General features: G+C 43.9%; 1 protein-coding gene across 7 annotated transcripts in view; it reads left to right on the top strand.

Annotated features, from left to right (window-relative positions):
- The window catches only part of ppip5k1b (diphosphoinositol pentakisphosphate kinase 1b), a 64,563-nt gene that overhangs the window by 18,352 nt on the left and 26,211 nt on the right, over positions 1 to 20,000 (top strand). For 4 of the 7 annotated variants that reach the window (XM_063197590.1, XM_063197589.1, XM_063197586.1 and 1 more), the window contains exons 11-26: positions 495 to 581; positions 840 to 915; positions 1,332 to 1,447; positions 2,772 to 2,789; positions 5,492 to 5,577; positions 6,022 to 6,147; positions 8,326 to 8,370; positions 9,981 to 10,102; positions 11,204 to 11,386; positions 11,976 to 12,117; positions 12,510 to 12,733; positions 13,858 to 13,985; positions 15,722 to 15,836; positions 16,287 to 16,394; positions 16,758 to 16,874; positions 18,717 to 18,854. In XM_063197590.1, coding sequence (XP_063053660.1) covers positions 495 to 581; positions 840 to 915; positions 1,332 to 1,447; positions 2,772 to 2,789; positions 5,492 to 5,577; positions 6,022 to 6,147; positions 8,326 to 8,370; positions 9,981 to 10,102; positions 11,204 to 11,386; positions 11,976 to 12,117; positions 12,510 to 12,733; positions 13,858 to 13,985; positions 15,722 to 15,836; positions 16,287 to 16,394; positions 16,758 to 16,874; positions 18,717 to 18,854 — 1,831 coding nt within the window. The remainder of the gene's footprint in view (positions 1 to 494; positions 582 to 839; positions 916 to 1,331; positions 1,448 to 2,771; positions 2,790 to 5,491; positions 5,578 to 6,021; positions 6,148 to 8,325; positions 8,371 to 9,980; positions 10,103 to 11,203; positions 11,387 to 11,975; positions 12,118 to 12,509; positions 12,734 to 13,857; positions 13,986 to 15,721; positions 15,837 to 16,286; positions 16,395 to 16,757; positions 16,875 to 18,716; positions 18,855 to 20,000) is intronic. The other 3 variants (XM_063197591.1, XM_063197588.1, XM_063197592.1) reach the window with 2 other exon arrangements.

Raw genomic sequence — 20,000 nt, 5'->3', positions numbered from 1 at the left:
ACATTGCAGGCGGTACTTGGAAAAATATAATTTTAACAAATGCATGGAGCATAGTCACACTGCAATAGAAATAGTGATGTAAAATATGAGTTAGGGGGTACTCATGGCACAACGAAAAGGCTTAGGGGGTACATGACACAAAAAAGGTTGGGAAACACTGGCTTAGCGGACAGATACTCTGTTGTCCTCCGCATATCGCTTCCTACTCCTCTTTGGGTGAATGAATTTATGTCATATTACTGTTTCATACAATACAGAATAAGGCACACAATGGCGTTCAAGTTGGGCTTCAACTATTGAGACACGGGGAACTATGGAATTTGTCTTGCAAGGAAGCTGGAAATGTTATTCATAAGGCCCCACTTTCCCTTTCCCTGTCTGTCTCTCTGGCTGTCTGTATCTCTGTCTGTCTGTCTCTCTGTCTCTCTCCCTCTCTCTCTCTCTCTCTCTCTCTCTCTCTCTCTCTCTCTCTCTCTCTCTCTCTCTCTCTCCAGGATGGAGCTGCGTTGTGTGATAGCAGTTATTCGCCATGGGGACCGCACCCCCAAACAGAAGATGAAGATGGAGGTGCGCAATGCCTTGTGAGTTTAGATGCCCTTCTGCATCACCTCTCTATTACAGTTTTCATGAGTTGGAAAAGCACACACTGATGTTGTTATGCCCAGACAATAGCTAACTATTTGTTCCTGTGCATTTGCTGTCATGACTGCAACAACTAAGCAATTGTTCTCCAATTGTTCTCATTCTTTTTTAGTTGATGGGTAGACTTGGCTGTGTACCGCAATACTTAAACAATACTTTCAGTTCCACCTCCATAACCAGGATGTTTTGCTCTGCAGGTTTTTCGACCTTTTTGAAAAGTATGGTGGCTACAAGTCTGGCAAGCTCAAGCTGAAAAAGCCCAAGCAGCTTCAGGTGAGAGATTTTGTGACTTAAAAGACTTTTACTTAAAACAATCTCTCTTCAAAATTACAGCTTCAACACAACAGTATGCTGTACCTTTGCTACTGCAGTTAAACACTAATGTAAGCATACTGTGACATTGACATTTTCACAAGCCTTCAGCCCCCCCCTGGTCTGAGTGCCTTACTAATGTGAATGTAACAGTATGACGCCATTAGAAGAGGTGGAAAAAAGAAAGCTTTTCATTTGGACAGTGAGCCCTTGGGGATATAACATGAGTCTGTCTAAGTGTGAGAAGAGCAGTTGGACTGAAGAGAGGAGAAGTCAAGTGTGGTCTATTGTGGAGAGAGGCCCATTTCCCCAGTGAACGCCCCAGTGGGGTTAACACCGTATGGTATCGTGTTGTGTTGTGTTGTGGTGTTGTTTAGGAAGTGCTGGATATCGCCCGGCAGCTGCTTGTGGAGCTGGGCCAGCACAACGGCTCCCAGTGCGAGATTGAAGAGAAGAAGTCCAAACTGGAGCAGCTGAAGACCGTGCTGGAAATGTGAGTCTTGGCTGTGGAACTGCTGTACTCTCAAGCTGCATAATCGGCATTTCAATACATTGCATTACATTGCATAACACTTAGCTGACACTTTCATAGCCTAATCAAATTACGGATATTTAGGGACAGGGTATTGGTAACAGTCCCTGGAGCAATGTGGGGGTTAGATGCCATGTTCAAGGGTTCTTCAGTCGTGGAGAGAGGAATGGAGAGGGAAGGGTAAGGGTGGGATTCAAACCTGCAACCCCGGGATACCCTGTTCTTCCAAAAGCATATGATTTTGGAAGAACACATGGTAATACACGGTTTTGTCTCAGTGCTTTGGATGTCATCGAATAAAGTGACACTTCATTTTCAATAATCCAGTAAATATTGGTTTTCACAGCTTTGCTAGGTACTGAGACTACGAATATTCACATCTGCAAGTTGTGTCATGGCTCTGCCATGTCATGTTTGTAACAATGTGCACTGCATTGTCCCTGCCAAATAAACTACAAATAAAAAATAAAAATAAACAAAATCCCAAAATTCTCAAGTGATTATAAAGAAGCTATGCAGATGTTCAGTATGCTGCAGACCAGGGCTGACTGAATATAGATTGGAGGTTAAGAGGTTGTTTTGCACCGTCAGCAGTGGTGTGCTTAATGGTGTGAATGGATTATAATAATAACAACCCTAATGTCCCCATGTAACGTCACCTGTTTGTTGATGTCGCAGCACGGCATTTCACTGTCCATGTCATTTGAAATGTCCAATCATTTTGTGTTTCACCTCATATCGAGACTACCCTTCTCGCAGTTCTAGATACACATTTTAATAGGTTTTTGCAACCCTAAAATGTAGCTATTATTCACATCGTATAACAGAAACTCACCTCTAAATTATGCCTTGCTCTTTAAAGATTCAGATTCACACAAGTTATCACTTTCTTTTGGGTTTAATGATGCTTGGTCATAAAGTCACTCAATCATGGTAAATGAATGTCATTATCATTGGTCATAACAGTATTGCTACTTTAGTGTAGACAATATCAGCACATCATCAAGCAAGACAGGCTACAGACACCTGACATTGTATGCTCTGTAACTGTTACATCCCAAGTGGTTTGGATTCTTATCACCCTTCCTTTTCTCTCTCTTTCTCTCTCTCTCTCTCCTCTCTCTCTCTCTCTCTCTCTCTCTCTCTCTCTCTCTCTTTCTCTCTCTCTCTCTCTCCTCTCTCTCTCTCTCTCTCTCTCTCTCTCTCTCTCGTTCCCTTTGTCTTTTTTTTCTCCCTCTCTCCTCCCTTTCCTCTGTGCCTCCATCCCTTGTTTCTCTCTCCAAAGGGAATCCAGCGACAATCCGTACGCACCCCTTGTTGTCTTCCTGTCCTGTCTGCCCCTCCCTCTCTTCTCCTCGCACTACGTAACCCTCTCCCCTCCCTTAACCACTAGACGACTCCCTGAGATGCACTGGCATTTAAACTAGAGGCCTTATCCACTAAAGAGCAGAGTGTCCTTAGAGACGGTGTGCAGGGTGCTGTGGGTGGGTGCTGTGGGTGATTTAACATGGCAATCAAGATGGCGCCTCGTGTGCACCTCTCCATTGTTTGTGCGCTTACTGACTTTCTGTCTGTCATGTGCATGAGACCCCAGGAGTGTGCCTAATCTCTGGCTCTTTTGTTCGTGTTCTTCTTACTCTCCTCGCACTGCCGAGAAACAGACACACACACACACACACACACACACACACGCACACACCACACACATTATTCTATTTTGTTGAATTTTAACCAGAATATTCCTCATTAAGTATGAGAATGTCTTCATGTAGCCATGCAACCGTGCTCAGACAGTCAAGAGGCCACTACTAGGAAGTAGCATAACTACTGTAGTGTGTATGGACCAGAGACTGCAGGGCTGAAGCATACTCAACAAAGGGCAGATGTGTCGTTGATATTTGTCTGTCTTGTCATGGTGACATTGTCGTCAACTGTCAGGAATGGAACTGAGCGAGTTCTTCATGAATGAGCTTCTGTGAGCGCCATGCTCTTAAATCCTCTTTAAAGGAGACAAATGAAGCTACCGGACCATGTCCCTTATCCCCCCACCCCCATACTCCCCTCACCATGACCAGGGTGCCTAGATACAGTGCTCCTCTCTTTGGTCTGCCTCTTACATAATGGAATGCATGGCGTCTGCCAAATAACCTCATCACCTCATCATGTCCCCCTACACACACACACACACACACACACACACACGGACACGGACACGGACACACACACACACACACACACACACACACACACACACACACACACACACAGGGACACGGAAATGGACACGGACACAGATGCGTGTGCGCATGCGTGCGCACGCACGCACGCACGCACGCACGCACGCACGCACACACTGTTTAACAATCACCTAAGATACCGAGGTGGCTTGATAGTTAGAGGAGGCTTTGAAGAGAGTATACAGCTAACCAAGTGAAGGGCGGATCTCCACAGGATCTGTCTGTTTGCCACCAGACCCCACCGCCACTGCCACAGCCACAGCCACTGCACCCCCTGCCATCCCGTCCCTGGAGATCTCATCTTACATGCCATGGAAGCCCGTCACACTGCACAGAATGGCTTCGGCATGGCACACATGAAACGCATTAACACCCGGGCAGCCCTGAGAAGGTCACTCTCAGGCCTGTGTTTTAGCTGAAACGTGGCGTTGGGATCAGCCGGTAGAATACAGTGTGCAAGCCCTGCACTGCCTTGCACTGCCCTACAAAGCAAAAAGGCAGTAAATGCATTGTTGTTAAAAACGAGTTATGATTTTAACATGTACTGTATGATTTTGACATATCGAAATATGAAGTGAAATAAAATGATTGTCCCTAAAACAATGTCATAATACAAAGTGAGATAGATGGTCCCCTAGTGCAGCGGGCCATGAAATCTGTCCACCAATCGCAATGACCTACCTATGTAGCAACGATTTTTTTTCCCAGTTTGAATCTGTGTAGTGAGCGGTTGGGAACGGTTTAGCACAGCAACAACATAGCAATACTGTCCTATTATATGCAGCATAGTTCCATGACCCATATTGAATGCCAACCATTGGTTCTGCAGCTTGCAAACGGTGCAGTACGAGACTATACATTTGATGTCCTAGTCTGCCTCACCAGGCTGGTTAACCTCCATAGTCAGACGCTTGCCTGGAGGACCGCAGTCATCAAGCACAATACACAGGAGGGGAGCACACTACCTGTAGGTTGCAGCTTACAGTACGTGTTTTGTTTAGTGCAGAGCGAGACTAACATTTTAACACTGGGCTCTTGTGTGCTTCTTAGTCAGTAGTCAGACTGCTGCTGAAATGTTAATACTGCTTTGCACTAAATCTAAAAGCAGACTGTGACTTGCGACTTGCAATCAGTGTGTGCCGTGGCCTCTAGCGCTAGCTCTCTTGCTTGATCTAGCGGTGTGAGCCTATGCAAGAAAGCCAAGCTTTGGTTCAGTGGCCTTTGTATGGGTTGTGAACCACCTCTGTGTGTATGTGGAACAGCAACAGAGTTGTTGTTGTTGTTAATTATGTTGACATTGTTTTTTTATTATGATTATGATTATGATTATTATTAGAGGTGCACCGAAAATTCGGCCGCAGAAAATATTCGTCCGAAAACGCAAAAAAAGACACTTTCGGTTTTCGTCTGAAAGCCAATTGAGCGGCCGAATCCCAGGCTGAATAGAAAATGGCTTGAAAATGGGCATTAATGAAACTAATTTCAGTTCTACTCTAACATTTGAAGACTTCAAATACACATTTATTTTCTTTCAAAAACATGCCAAAACATTTATTGTAAACCGTGGATTTCAGCAATATTTAAAAATAGTGAAAAACCTAACTTTTGATCACTTTTGCATTGTAATATTCTGTTTCGGTATTCAGCCAAGTGATTAATTATTATTCGGTTTCGGGCACAAATTTTCATTTCGGTGCACCTCTAATTATTATTATCTTTTGATGATGCTTAATGGGTTTCGTACTAACGTGCAGCCGTCTTCCTGTAGGTATGGCCACTTCTCAGGGATCAATAGGAAGGTCCAGCTGACGTACCTGCCCAATGGTCAGCTCAAGGCCTCCAGCGAGGAAGAGGGTAGGGAAGATTCACATTCACATAGTGCTATCAGATTGCGCTGGTTAATTTTCATAGCCAACAGATGATTTCTAGTATTTCTTCTGAATGTATCATTATATTTTATGAAAGGGCAACCGTGGGGGCGCTGTGGCGCAGCGCATTAAGCCCCCCACATTTGGGTTTACAGTACATGCCCACGGGGACTCAGGTTCGAGTCCGGCCGGGGTCATTTCCCAGCCCTCCCCCATCTCTCACAATTGTTTCCTGTCTCCTCTCATACTGTCCTGTTATAATAAAAGCCAAAAAGCCCAAAAAATACTTAAAAAAGAAAGAAAGAGTGAACGCTTTGTGGGTGAATTACTTCACAAGTTTTCTTTGTTAATTATATACACTATTCCTGACTTCTGAGTCCACGATTGAGCATATACTGTCATGTGATATCTGTTTATCTGTGTCCCATAGACACCCAGAAGGATGGCCCGTCACTGCTGCTGGTGCTGAAGTGGGGTGGGGAGCTGACCCCCGCGGGGAGGGTGCAGGCTGAGGAGCTCGGGAGGGCCTTCCGCTGCATGTACCCTGGAGGACAAGGTACCCTCTAGTGGCACAGCACAAAAGACTCATTACTACTAATACAATTGCAGACCCAACCTCCCCAAACTCCTGCATTACCTTCCCTCCCCAGCTTGGTTAGTTGCAAGAGTCGGTGGGGATAAACAGTATGTGTGGATAGTGCACCTACAGACTGGTGACTGTTTCTGCTAGGCCAGTACTTTCAGTCTTTACCGTAGTTGGACTACCATGACTGGGGGGGTGGGGGGCTTTCCGACCAGTTAGCCCTTGTCTGACGTGGCTGTACAGTTTATATACCCTCCCTCACCTGATAACGACCAGACAGAGCTAAAGAGACACACTAAAGTGCAAGTGGAGGTTGTTGAGATACTGGGCTTGTGTACTGCACAGTTACCACACTCCACTCTCATTAGGCACGCTGCCAGAGGGCTGGGGAGAGTAGCTATTAGGACAGTGTGTACAGTCAGGGGATCAATAGGATTCGACTTCATACCAAGGCCATGTCTAATGGTCTCTAATTCCTCTCAGTGGCAGTTTTTGTAACTCAATGGGACTACTTCCTGGATAAAGAAATGTTAAATAAAAAAAAGGATCAGAGGGTTATGAGGGATGCCGCGAGCAGTTTTGTGAGACGTGGGGTTCTCTGGCAGAGTTAAAGAGTTAACTTCTCTCAAGATTTGTCTTTTTTTATTGCATACTTCATTGAAGTAGTCACAAGCAGTTTCTGTTTTCTGTCATCCTACTGTTTGGAAGTGCAAATCTCAATTTTGTAAATGAAATGTGTGAAGATGAGATGATGCAAGATGGTTAGGGCAGGTACAGGAAGTGGGGTTCTGTAGCAGACATAGAGGTAGAAAATAGCACTAGAGAGGACACAGCAATTTGCGACAACACTGGGAAATGGCAGCTGGAGCTTCCCAACTTCCGTAGGTAGTGTAGGTAACTTCAGGCAATGCAAGTCAATGGAGAACACGCCCACCCCTGTCAAGAAATTGACTAAAACTGTGTAAATATGAAGTATAACTTTAATCAAAGACCAGATTTGAAATGTCAGGCTAAATATCTACTTAAATCATATGAGTCGATAAAATACATTTAAAAATCAAATAATATCTTTTATGAACATAGTTAGCAACACACTTCAACTCCTGTCCTTCTATAGTGTGTTGATGGACATTTTCACATGATTAAGCCATTTTTGACAGAGGTGAGCCTCGTTCTCCGTTAATTTCCATTTCTCTGATCTACCTACAGATAATGGCCGCTACAGATTGCCGTAAAAAGGGGGGCGGGGTCCTCTCTAGTGTTATTTTCTACCTCTATGGTAGCAGAGTTTAAGAGTTGACCTCAAGGAGAGTTTCATTTGTAATCTATTAATTGAAGAAGTAACAAGTCGTTCTCGTCTTCGGTTGTCCTATCAGTTGTCTTGACGTTTACAAAATTGTCACTAGTGGAGAAACTACAGGGAAAAATTCTGCATCTATTATAAGTAACACATTGTGGATACATGTCCATCAATAGTAAAATCTCAGATGGAAGCTTGCAAATTATAGGTGTAGAGTTTTTGGTGTGAAGTGCTTATGCAAGTTTCTTTGCCTGTCTTGTCATGTCCTGGAGTGGTAGAAAACACATGTTCACAAGGTTCACTAAAGGCCCAGTGCACCATACAATTCATGTTTCCTCTTGACAGATTGATTTCTGTTTATTAATGTAACCCCTGAGGCTGAACATGAATTTATGAATAGCATTTCTTAACAGTAAACACTATTATGCTGTTGCATAATGCCGTTCCCAGATAATATTAACTATCCACAGAAATGTCTGTAAGAATTTACTCATCATATTCACCTAGTATGAATTTGGAAAATTAAGATACTCCCCGCAGTTTTTTTGGGGACATTGATCATGAAATTGTGATTTTGTATTGTCATCAGTCACTTCAGGAACAGTGCATTATTTTGCTTTTGCAGAAGGCATGTTCAAAGCCAAAGCTGCCATACCCAGAAGGTCTCTCACTCACTTTTGCTCTATTCTCTTCTACTGCACCCCACACATCTTAAAAGAAGATTTAACTTTAGTCACAAAATCACCTTTGCTTTTTTTTTCTTTCTTGTCCTGACTCCATGAGAGACAAGGCAACCTACAGTATTCACTCTCCTTCTCTCTCCTCACGTTTTGAACTGTAAACCACTGTAGATGATAACCGCAAGTCCCTTGGCTGTGAGTCTCCTATTGACTGCGGTAAGAAGGGCTTTGGACAGTCAGCTTGTCATTAACATCCGGGCTGTGGCTCTCAGACCACTCCATGACTCTCTGACCCTAAACCTCCATCATCATCATCAACCATAACCGCCATCATCATCATCATCATCATCATCAACCATAACCGCCATCATCATCCGTCTCGTCCTCGCATCACTTGGTGATGCAGTGTGTTTTTTTTTTTTACTTGGATACTTTGGATTGCAAAACAGGGCCTTAGACAGAAAGAGGTGTCAAGATGAGCATTTTCTTTTTGATAACATTTGCATGAACTGTTTTCTGTTTGTAGATTAACCCCCTCTGTGTGAATATCTAACGTGCCATGGTAACTCGTACTCGTGTTGTGATTCTGTTTCGGTCATGCCCTGTAGTCGAGTGTCTTGCCTCATTTTAGTTAGGAGGTGTTTGGCCTTTCTTCCTTTCATCCTGCAGATCTGCCACAGAATACTAATGATGTCTCTTTCCTTCTGTCAGCGAAAGTTTGTTGTCTTACATCTAGCAACTTTATTCATGTATTTGACTTGAAATATTATCTATCATCCAGAAGTTGCATTTTCCGAATGCTAAATCATTGAAACCCTTTGATAGTGGCAGCAGTAGTAATAGAGGACACTACTAAAGTCAGGGTAGGTCTGGAAGTCAAACTAGTTCCTCCCGTCCTTTCCTGATGTTTGCAGTCTCTTGCAGAGTTTAAGAGTTGACCTCAAGGAGAGTTTCATGTTTAATCTACTAATTGAAGAAGTAACAAGTCGTTCTCGTCTTCGGTTGTCCTATCAGTTGTTTTGACGTTTACAAAAATGTCACTAGTGGAGAAACTACAGGAAAAAGTTCTGCATCTATTATAAGTAACACATATAGTTGTAATATAAGTAGTAACAACACAGTAGTAATAGAGGACACTACTAAAGTCAGGGTAGGTCTGGAAGTCAAACTGGTTCCTCCCGTCCTTTCCTGATGTTTGCAGTCTCTTGCCTCAGTGTCGCCCCGCCGCTGTGGAGAAAACAATAAAAAGTTTCCCCCAAGTCAACCTAGGCAGAGTAACTTTTGGGATGCTTTCCCCATTCAGCATCCCGATTACAAAGGAGATAATGACCTTTTGTATCGTGTTTTTGTGAGATACAGAATAAAACTTCAATGTTCATCAATGAAGTCGAGCCTTGTGTCACGAGGCAACAAGGAACCAGAGAGGATGAGCGGAACTAGTTTGACTTGCACTCAGGATCCCTTTTAAAAGGAACTCAATGTCCCTGACCTGTGAACTTCTTTGGGTTGCACTGTTCTGTAGGGCTGTAACGATACACTCAACTCACAATTCGGTTCGTTTCGCGATTTTTGACCTACGGTTCGATACACCCCACGATTTCTGAAATGTATCTCCATTGAAGTTTGGAAACATCAAATCATAAGGCTGTTTTCTGGACTAATGGGTAGCAAAACTTTGAAAGGGTGTATCACAATACTGCCTCCTTGTATCACGATACACAGTATCGTGTATCGGTTCGATACAATATCGTTACAGCCCTACTGCTCTGAGACGGACGGGGGTTTGTGGCCAAGATAAGGAATGTAGTGTCTCTCTGTGTTGCTAGGTGACTATGCTGGCTTCCCTGGCTGCGGTCTGCTGCGACTCCATAGTACGTACCGGCACGACCTCAAGATCTACGCCTCAGACGAGGGCCGTGTGCAGATGACTGCTGCCGCCTTCGCCAAGGTACCTCTCACTAAGGCCGGACTCTGAAGATTCTCATTCCTCCGAGTCACCTCCATCCAATCCAGTCTTATCAAAAGAGTTAAGTTGTAAGCAAATGGAGTTTTTTTGGAGCTTCCAGTTGCCCACAAGGAAACTATTTTGATTCTGGTATGGGCTGCACTTTGGTTGAACTTGAAGTTTGCACACTGGATGAGATTAATGTGAAAAGACCTGTCGTTACAGTACATGACCTGGCAACCTTTTGAACTCCTAACCCTTATGTGTAAGTGCGGCAAACAATACCAGCTGTTGTGGTTTTAAACTAACTATAGCCTACTGTATATTTACTACAGTCGCACAGCTTACAGCTTAGGTTTTAAATCTGGCAGTATGTAGAATCAGGTGTTTAGAGCAAAGGCATTATGCCACTGTGCCTTTCCTGTTAAATTGCCTCTTGAATCCTTTTTCTTTAATCATGGCTGTTATGAGATCCACATCCACATCTCCGGAGTTTCTTAGATGTGACATGTGAGCATGTTATTTGGTTTAAGAGTGGGGCCTGAGTCGTGTTCTTATGCCATATTTGGAAATGTGGAGACTCTCTTGCCTTAAAATTAAGTTCAAATCTCTACTACCTTTTTGGGGGTGTGTCACCGGTGTGGGGGATTAGTGTTCACATGAGGGATGACTGTTCCCACCTCTCACCAGTTAGTAGCCTTGCAACTCAAAACAATAATTCCCGTACAATTAAGAGATCATGAGCAATGACATGTATTTGCCTGGGGCTGAAAAAAGTCCACATTTTGCAAAGTTAACATTTCCCACCCTGATGCTCACATACTGTACACAATGGATGAGTTACAGTAGTAGGCTATTCCCACAACATTGCTTGATACCTAGGATGCAGACATCCCCAAAAACAATAATCCAGGTGCCAGACAATCGGGTAGTACGTACTGTAGATGGTGAGAGAGAGGGCTCTGCACACTGGTCATAAGCTCCAAAAAAAGCCCACTTTGAGAAATCAAAATGTTAACGTTTGTTAAATAGTGGGATCTTCCCACAACTTACTGTACCTACAACACGCTCGTTACTATCCTGCCTGGTGTGTGCCCTGTTCAGGGTCTGCTGGCACTGGAGGGAGAGCTGACTCCCATCCTGGTGCAGATGGTGAAGAGTGCCAACATGAACGGCCTGCTGGACAGCGACAGCGACTCGCTCACCGACTGCCAGCAGCGTGTCAAGGCCCACCTGCACGAGATCATGCAGCGGGAGAGGGACTTCACCGAGGAGGACTACCAAAAGGTGGAGATTAAACCAGAGATTCTTTAAGTATATAGAGATATGCCAACATAATAGGTTGGTATGGGTACCTAACATGACCAGGTTCCAGTGTGCCTAAAGGGGCATGTCATAATACTCCTAGCATTGAATAGAACAGTCCTTAGGTCTGCCTAGGTCTGCCCAAAGGGGGATCCCCCAACACCCCCCACCCCCCACCCCCCTTGCAATAATAGAACCCGGAAACAATGGGCCAATGGAACCTCTCTCTCTACTCTCTCTGATTAAACCATAGCAACACAGCACTGCCATGTTGACAACATGCTCTTAAATATTAGTAGCAAAATAATATAATAATATCGCTACAACTATGCAAATCCTACTACTGTTGCTGTTACTAATACTACCACTACTACTTTTATGTATGATGATAATGATGGCAGTAGTTTTGATAATGACATTGTTCACTTCTTTCAGTAAAGCACCCTAGAACTTACAGTTAGCATATTGTAAGTACTGTAGGCGCATTATGACTTATCACGGTAATACTAATAACTACTATAATAAACTAATTAAATCGTAATAACGCTGTGCACTCCCTGTGTTGACACAGTTGGCCCCCACCAATAGCGACTCTCTTATCAACTCCATGAAGATCATCAACAACCCAGTTCAGACCTGTGACCAGGTCTACGCCTTAATCCAGAGCCTCACGTGCCAAATTCGCAGGAAACTGGAGGACCCCAAATCTGCAAGTAAGCCCCCTGCTGCTGCCTCTGTAACAGGCCTTTTAAGTTGGTTTGGAATGAGCTACTGCTAATGAGCGATGCATCTTGAAAATCCAACAGCTGCTGTTTACCTTCATACAACTGTCTGTCAAGAAGAGAAAAACGCGCACATCCGTCTCAAAAAGATTGGGTGCAGGACTAGCAAAATCACATCTGTCTGCTGCCCGAAACGTCACATGAAAATAAGAAAAACGGGAGCTTGGTGTCACAGACTTTTTCTTTCAGTTTTCATATATTCATACAACTATTAACAGTTCACCAGCTCGTCTCCTCTCTTGTCATCTCCTCTTGTCTAATCTGATTGAAAATATATTTAATTTGAAATGTTTTCCCTCCCTCCCTCCCTCCCCTTCTCTCAGACCTGCAGCTGTACCACAGCGAGACACTGGAGCTGATGCTGCAGCGCTGGTCCAAGCTGGAGCGCGACTTCCGCACCAAGAGCGGCCGCTACGACATCAGCAAGATCCCGGACATCTACGACTGCATCAAGTATGACGTGCAGCACAACGCCTCGCTGGCCCTGGAGGACACCATGGAGCTCTTCAGGCTCTCCAAGGCCCTGGCAGACATCATCATACCTCAGGTGATACTCAGATCCAGATGAAGATCGTGTGTGTGTGTGTGTGTGTGTGTGTGTGTGTGTGTGTGTGTGTGTGTGTGTGTGTGTGTGTGTGTGTGTGTGTGTGTGTGTGTGTGTGTGTGTGTGTGTGTGTGTGTGTGTGTGTGTGTGTGTGTGTGTGTGTGTGTATGTGTGTGTGTGTGTGTGTGTGTGTGTGTGTGTGTGTGTGTGTGTGTGTGTGTGTGTGTGTGTGTACAGATACTGAATGTTTTATACTGATTAGAGGGGTCCTTGGTACTGCTTCAGGTCCACAGGTCGGTCACACACACACACACACACACACACACACACACACACCCTACCTTAGCTGATCCTCTGGATATAGTTATAGAGTGATTTGTGGTGTAACTCTATGGGATGTTCTTTTTTTCTTAGTCTATGATGACTTATTCGGTGTCCTAGGTCCTTACTCCAAGGTGTTCTAGAATGCCACTGTACTGTATGTTCTACATATTTCCCGCTTGAGTGTGTGTGGTAAACTGAAAAACAGACCGGGTTCAACTAACAAGCCCCCATGTGTCACAGTATGGCTCAAAACCATGACACAAAGAGGGGAAAACGAGAGGGTAACAGTTACAACAATCTTTTATTTTTTTAATTCCCTGGCAAACCAACAGAGAGCAGACAGAGACAGAGACAGAGACAGAGACAGAGACAGAGACAGAGACAGAGACAGAGACAGAGACAGAGACAGAGACAGAGACAGAGACAGAGACAGAGACAGAGAAGGATCAGAATGGCCTCAGCCAACCTAGAGCCCAAAACAATGTGGGACTTGGGTGGCTCTCACTGTCAGACTGACAGAGGCAGAGCGAGAGACGGAGAGAGACATAAGTTCTTTTAAAGGGCCAGCCTCCACCTGCCGTGGATCAGCAATCGGGTCTCCCCAATCCGAGGCAGCACCTGGTAAGGAGAAAACAGCAGCAGAGATTTGACAATTAGGGTCCAGGTGGAACCATGGAATGACCAGGGCTGTGACGAGTGTTTTATACTGTTTACAGCTAATTGAATGCATGATCGCGTTCTAGTTTTCTTCTTCTATAGAGGTACCTACCATACCTACTAACCTCATGACATCCCCTGCGCAGGAGTATGGCATCTGTAAGCCGGAGAAGCTGGACATTGCCAACGCCTACTGCCTTCCCCTGGTCAAGAAGATCCAGCTAGATCTACAGAGGACTCATGAGGACGAGGCTGTGAACAAGCTCCACCCACTGTGAGCATCAATGAACCACTGTGATCTCTCTCAAAGTGTTGTTGATCTACAATACCACCTTCTTTTAAAAGTATTTTTTGTGGGCTTTTTGGCCTTTATTATTATAGGACAGTGTGAGAGTAGACAGGAAATGACTGGGAGAGAGAGATGGGGCAGGGTTGGGAAATTACCCTGGCGAGACTCGAACCGGGGTCCCCGTGGGCAATGTAAGCCCAAATGTGGGGGGCTTAGCACGCTGCACCACAGCGCCCCCACAATACCACCTTAGTTTGAAGATAATGGCATAACGCAATTATGATGTACATATACATATAAATTAGAGACACGGACATGGACACTGTGAGTATCAATGGGTGTTTCAAGTAGTCCAGTTAAAAAAAAAACACTCAGTATCATGTACATTAAAGGGACACTGTGTGAGATTTTTAGTTGTTTATTTACAGAATTCATGCTGCCCATTCACTAATGTTACCTTTTTCATGAATACTTACCACCACCATCAAATTCTAAGCATTCATTATGACTGGAAAAATTGCACTTTTCATACATGAAAAGGGGGATCTTCTCCATGGTCCGCCATTTTGAATTTCCAAGAATAGCCATTTTTAGCTGCAAAAACGACTGATATTTGTTTATTACTTAGTAAACGTTCATGTAAATATCAAATTTGGCGATAGCCAACCCAGTTTCAATGAGCAGCATAGTTGCAGTACCTTTTTTGACCATTTCCTGCAGTGTCCCTTTAAATATACAGGTGCAAACTCAGTCTCTCTCTCTCTCTCTCTCTCTCTCTCTCTCTCTCTCTCTCTCTCTCTCTCTCTCTCTCAGCCTCCTCCCTTGTCTCGCCTCTTCCATTTCCCTTCTCCGTATTGTGAAGATATCCAGTGTTGTAATGCATTGTGTTCAGGGTTGATGAAACAAGTGCCTCAGCTTGATATCTTGGAGTTGTGCTCTTTTGAATTTAAATTGCCTCCAGACTAGATGGTTTCTGTGTGTGTATTGCCAAGAGATAGGAATTCACACCAAGCGGTGATTAAATTCAGTGGAGAAGAACACCTGCAGGCTCTAATTAAGTGATGCACATTTTTTTCTGTAATCTCAGACTCAGGGCTGATGTTCTTCTGTTCCTGTAGACCTATATTTCACAGAGAATCCAGATAGTATAATGTCATTGCAGAGTGGCATGGATACCTTAGTATTTAAAAATATGTTGCGTTGTCAGCCTTGATCTTAAGATTTAGGATCTTACAGTGTGTGTGTGTGCGCGCGCGCGCTGTGGGAGTTTGCAGGGTATATGTGTGCATTGTGTACTGTGCGTTTGTGTTTTGTAGGTGTGTGTGTGTGTTTGTGTGTGCGTGTGCGTGTGCGTGTGTGTGTGTGTGTGTGTGTGTGTGTGTGTGTGTGTGTGTGTGTGTGTGTGTGTGTGTGTGTGTGTGTGTGTGTGTGTGTGTGTGTGTGTGTGTGTGTGCGTGTGCGCCTGTGTGTGTGTGTGTGTGTGTGTGTGTGTGCTTATATGTGCCTGTTAGTATGTGTGCGTGTGTGTGTGTGTGTGTGCTTATATGTGCCTGTTAGTGTGTGTGTGTGTGTGTGTTTGTGTGTGTGTGTGTGCTTATATGTGCCTGTTAGTATGTGTGCGTGTGCATGCGCGTGCGTGCGTGCGTGTAATTTGTTGTAAGCCATGGTATGAACCCCCGTGAGTGATCCGTCTCTGTCCTTCATCCCCCCTGGTGGTTCAGGTACTCGCGGGGCGTCATGTCTCCGGGTCGGCATGTCCGCACCCGCCTCTACTTCACCAGCGAGAGCCACGTGCACTCCCTGCTCAACATCTTCCGATACGGGGGCCTGCTCAGCGTAAGTCTGAACATCAGGACAAAAAGGAAAAATGTAAAAAATGTAAAATATGATACAAATCTGAATACGGTATGTAAAAGTGATTTTTCGTATGAGAAGTGTTTCCCATGATGGACAAGCGGACGGCTCTTACAAAAAGTTACATTTGGGGTTTTCTGACAGCGGACCGTGGAAGTGCTCGTGAGAGTCATCGTTCACTTACTAGTGACTCAAATAAGCATCAGCTGACTCGGAACAGTGATTAATTAAACTTTTAATCATACATAGAGCCCCTTTTCAAAAGGTTAACTAGAGTGTAAATTACCCCCTCATCCTTTCATGTTTCATGTTCTGTTTATGAGTTGCATTAAGTATTTGGACATTTAACCGGGTTACTTTGTGTGTTTGTGTGTCTGTCTGCTGTCTGTTTGCATATGTGAATGTGCGTGTGTGTGTGTGTGTGTGAGGCAGGAGGAGACCGATGAGCAGTGGAGGCAGGCTATGGATTACCTCAGTGCCGTTTCGGAGCTCAATTACATGACTCAGATTGTTATCATGCTGTACGAAGACAACAACAAGGTGACTAATGCATCCTCTCACTTTCCCACCTCAACATCTACTGATTACGTACTGATTAAGTAATTTATTTCCTCTTTGTTGTTTGTATGAAAATGTCATGTGCAATTGTACCCATTTTTGCCATAATACATAGCCATTAGGGCTGTAGCTTAATTGGCAGTAAAACAAGCAAACACACTTTCCCACAGCGGCAGGAGCAGCATCAGCCTGGCCTTGTGGCGCTCTGCTGTTTGGTTGTTTTTTATGGCCCTTTATTTATTGCCAACGGCTGCTGTTGTTTTCAATTCCTCTCTTCACACCTGTGTTTGTGGTATGGGAATCTGATTGCGTGTGTGTGTGCGTGCGCGCGTGTGTGCTGGACAGGATCCATCATCCGAGGAGCGCTTCCATGTGGAGCTGCACTTCAGTCCGGGTGTGAAGGGGGGAGAGGACGACGAGAACGCCCCCATGGGCTTTGGCTTCCGACCAGCCTCCTCAGAGGTGAGGGGGTGTGTTTGTGTTTATGTGTGCATCTATTCCTCTGCACCTTTCAGGAGAAACCTGTGCTAGTAGAAACCTTGTACTTACCGTACTTGTGATGCACTGTGCTAATACCTTACGATGGGGACTCAGGTTCGAAACCATTCTGAGGTAATTTTCCAACTCTCCCTTTGTATGTTGGTGTAAACTGAAGCATCTACAAGTCAACACCGCAAAGACCAAAGAGATGCTGGTGGACTTTCGGAGGTCTAAGCCCACTCTGTCTTCCGTCTCCATTGAGGGCTTTGAAGTTGACATTGTAAGCACATACGAGTATCTGGGGGTATATCTAGTCTGCAAGCTGGACTGGTCTGTTAATACAGATGCTGTGTACAAAAAAGGACAGAGTCGGCTATACTTCCTCCTGAGGAGGCTGTGGTCACTCAATGTATGCAACAAACCTCTTAGTATGTTCTATCAGTCTGTCGTAGCCAGTGTTCTATTGGTGGGCTGGGTAAGGGAGCACAAAGAAGAGGGATCTTGGGAGACTGGTGAGGAAGGCTGGCTCTGATGTAGGAGAAGAACTGGAGAGCTTCACTTCAGCGTCACATAAACAAATAAAAAAAACTGCTCACCATCTTGTACATGAACATTAGGGTGCATCAAGCGCCCCTTGAAAATGAAAACTTTGCAATATCCCACTCTGCTCTTGGAGTATTGTTCCTTTTCACTATCATAATTCCCTTGTAAATTTCTAGCAAATTTGATTAATGGTAAAGCGTGGCACAATAGGCTTAACATTTTGAATGGTAATGAATGGGCATTTTTAGCTAAATCTGTGTATTTTGAGACTGTTTTGATCAAACACAGTTAAGACGGCCATTTGGAAGAATGCTCCAGTTGCTTTTCCACTTCCCCAGGACATCAAAACCCAAAATAATGGGTAAATAATGGATACATGGGTGTTCGAACATGGCTAAAAGGTTAGCAAATGGGGGCTAAAACCTTGCTGAAGGAAGGCTCTAAAAAAACAGGCATGGGAATTTCAAATTTGGGAAAGTGGAAAGGGAACTGGAGCATTCTTCCAAATGATTCTCTTTACTAGCTTTGACCAAAATAGTGTAAAAACACTTTTTTCAAGGATTTTGCTAAAATCGCCCATCCACTGCCATTCAAAATTCCAAGCATAGTGTGCCACCCTCTAACATTAACCAAATTTGCTAAGATTTTACAAGGGCGTTATATTAATACAATGGAACAATTTCACAAAAGCACAGCAGGATTTTCAAACGTTGGGGCGTTTGATGCACCCTAATGAGCATCCACTCTACAACACCATTCTCTAACAGAAGAGGCTGTTCAGCTGGAGGCTGAGGGAAGTTCACTGAAATGCAGAACTGACAGACTGGGGAAATCATTTGTTCCAAGAGCCAACCAGCTCTATAATTTCTCAATGAAGGACAAATACAAACACATTGGCTTTTCTGCATAGCGATCACTCTTATTTATTTTCATCAATTTTTATTTGTATTCCTGTTTCTATACATTTTATCTACAGATTAATTTAGAACACACATTTCCCATTGGGGATAAATAAAGTATCTAGTTATCTATCTATCTTCCATGTCCCATTTCCTGTCTGTACACTTTCCTCTCACAATAAAGGTCAAAAAGCCCCCAGACATGTAAACCTACTCTTGCACACTCTCCTCCAAGCATTGCTATAACTGCAGTTAATCTAGCGTGTGTGAGTGACAGAGAGAAACTGCGTATGACCATGCTTGTGTAACACTTTCATGCATATGTACTATGTACTGTGCTGTGCTGTGCTACTGAAACAAGAACTTGGTTACTATGTTCTAGAACTTTGAGAAGAAGACGGACCCTGGCAGCCTGGAGGACCTGTCCCAGGACGAGCCAGACCGCGCCTCCCTCACCGACCCCATCAGCATCCTCAAGAAGTCCCCCCTGGTCCGCAGCCGCAAGACCGGCTCCATGGAGGTATCGTCCCAATGAGCACACTTTCATGCAGGGCATATCACCATTTTAAATGGAATATTACCAGAAATGTTATGTCATTTAGCAAATGCTTTTATCCAAAGTGACTTACAAAGGGGGACATGCACAGTCACATACACTGTGTGGTGAGGTAAAGAGTACAGCAATATAGTAGTAATACATGCAAATTGAGTAAAGCAATTATACAGTGCAAGGTATTGCACTCATGTAGACACACTGAAAAGTACATGCGGGTCATTTCACGTGAAATCAGACACTTTGGGACCCGACCGACCCGGATTTCGATCATACTTGGTGTGCCTTTTCAGTAGCAAGGTAGCACCCCAGAACTGCATTGGTTTGAATCTGACACTAATATTAAGGGAGAAACAGACTAGGAAAGGTTCACATGTGAGGGTAGGACACTATACATTCAGCCTTGAATATATCAGTCAGTGTTAGTCACAAAAAGATGCCTGTGGTGTTGTTTGAAAGCTCTTTTCTGGCTCTACATATTACACAATCACCTTGGAATACAACTACTCTCAGAATATGAATTATGATAAATTGAAAAATTAAAAATTGAATTTCTAAAAAACCTATATTTTAAAATGGCCAGTTCCTTGTCCAAACGTAGCCGGCAATGTCATGAGCAGCACCTAAAATGCTGGTGTTCGGTTTGTTATTCATTTCAGAGAGAATTTGACTCACAAATATGGCGTCATACAGACCACTTACTAATAATATGGTAATATAATATGGTAGTGGAACCTGTAACTGCAACGGGACGTACTTATACATTATCTACAAAAGACACAGCTGTTGCTTCAAATGCACTGGTAGAGTACAAAATGAGAGTGTAGCCATTGATTATCTCTTTAAAGTACGGTAAAGGGAAGATGGCACAGGTACACAGAGAAGGAATGTTCAAACATTCACATATCATCATTTGGTGTGTATAAATGGACATCTGCCTTAGTTTCTGAAACCTGGGACCATGGACACTGACCATTTTTGTTTTGTTTTTGTTTTCTCATGTGATGCTACTATGGTATTACTATATTATTAGTAAGTGGTCTGTATGACGCCATATTTGTGAGTCAAATTCTCTCTGAAATGAATAACAAACCGAACACCAGCATTTTAGGT

The sequence above is a fragment of the Engraulis encrasicolus genome, chromosome 4 (assembly GCF_034702125.1).
Source record: "Engraulis encrasicolus isolate BLACKSEA-1 chromosome 4, IST_EnEncr_1.0, whole genome shotgun sequence".
Lineage (NCBI taxonomy): Eukaryota > Metazoa > Chordata > Actinopteri > Clupeiformes > Engraulidae > Engraulis > Engraulis encrasicolus.
The sequence above is the reverse complement of the archived record's forward strand: the minus strand, read 5'-3'. Positions and strand labels throughout refer to the sequence as shown.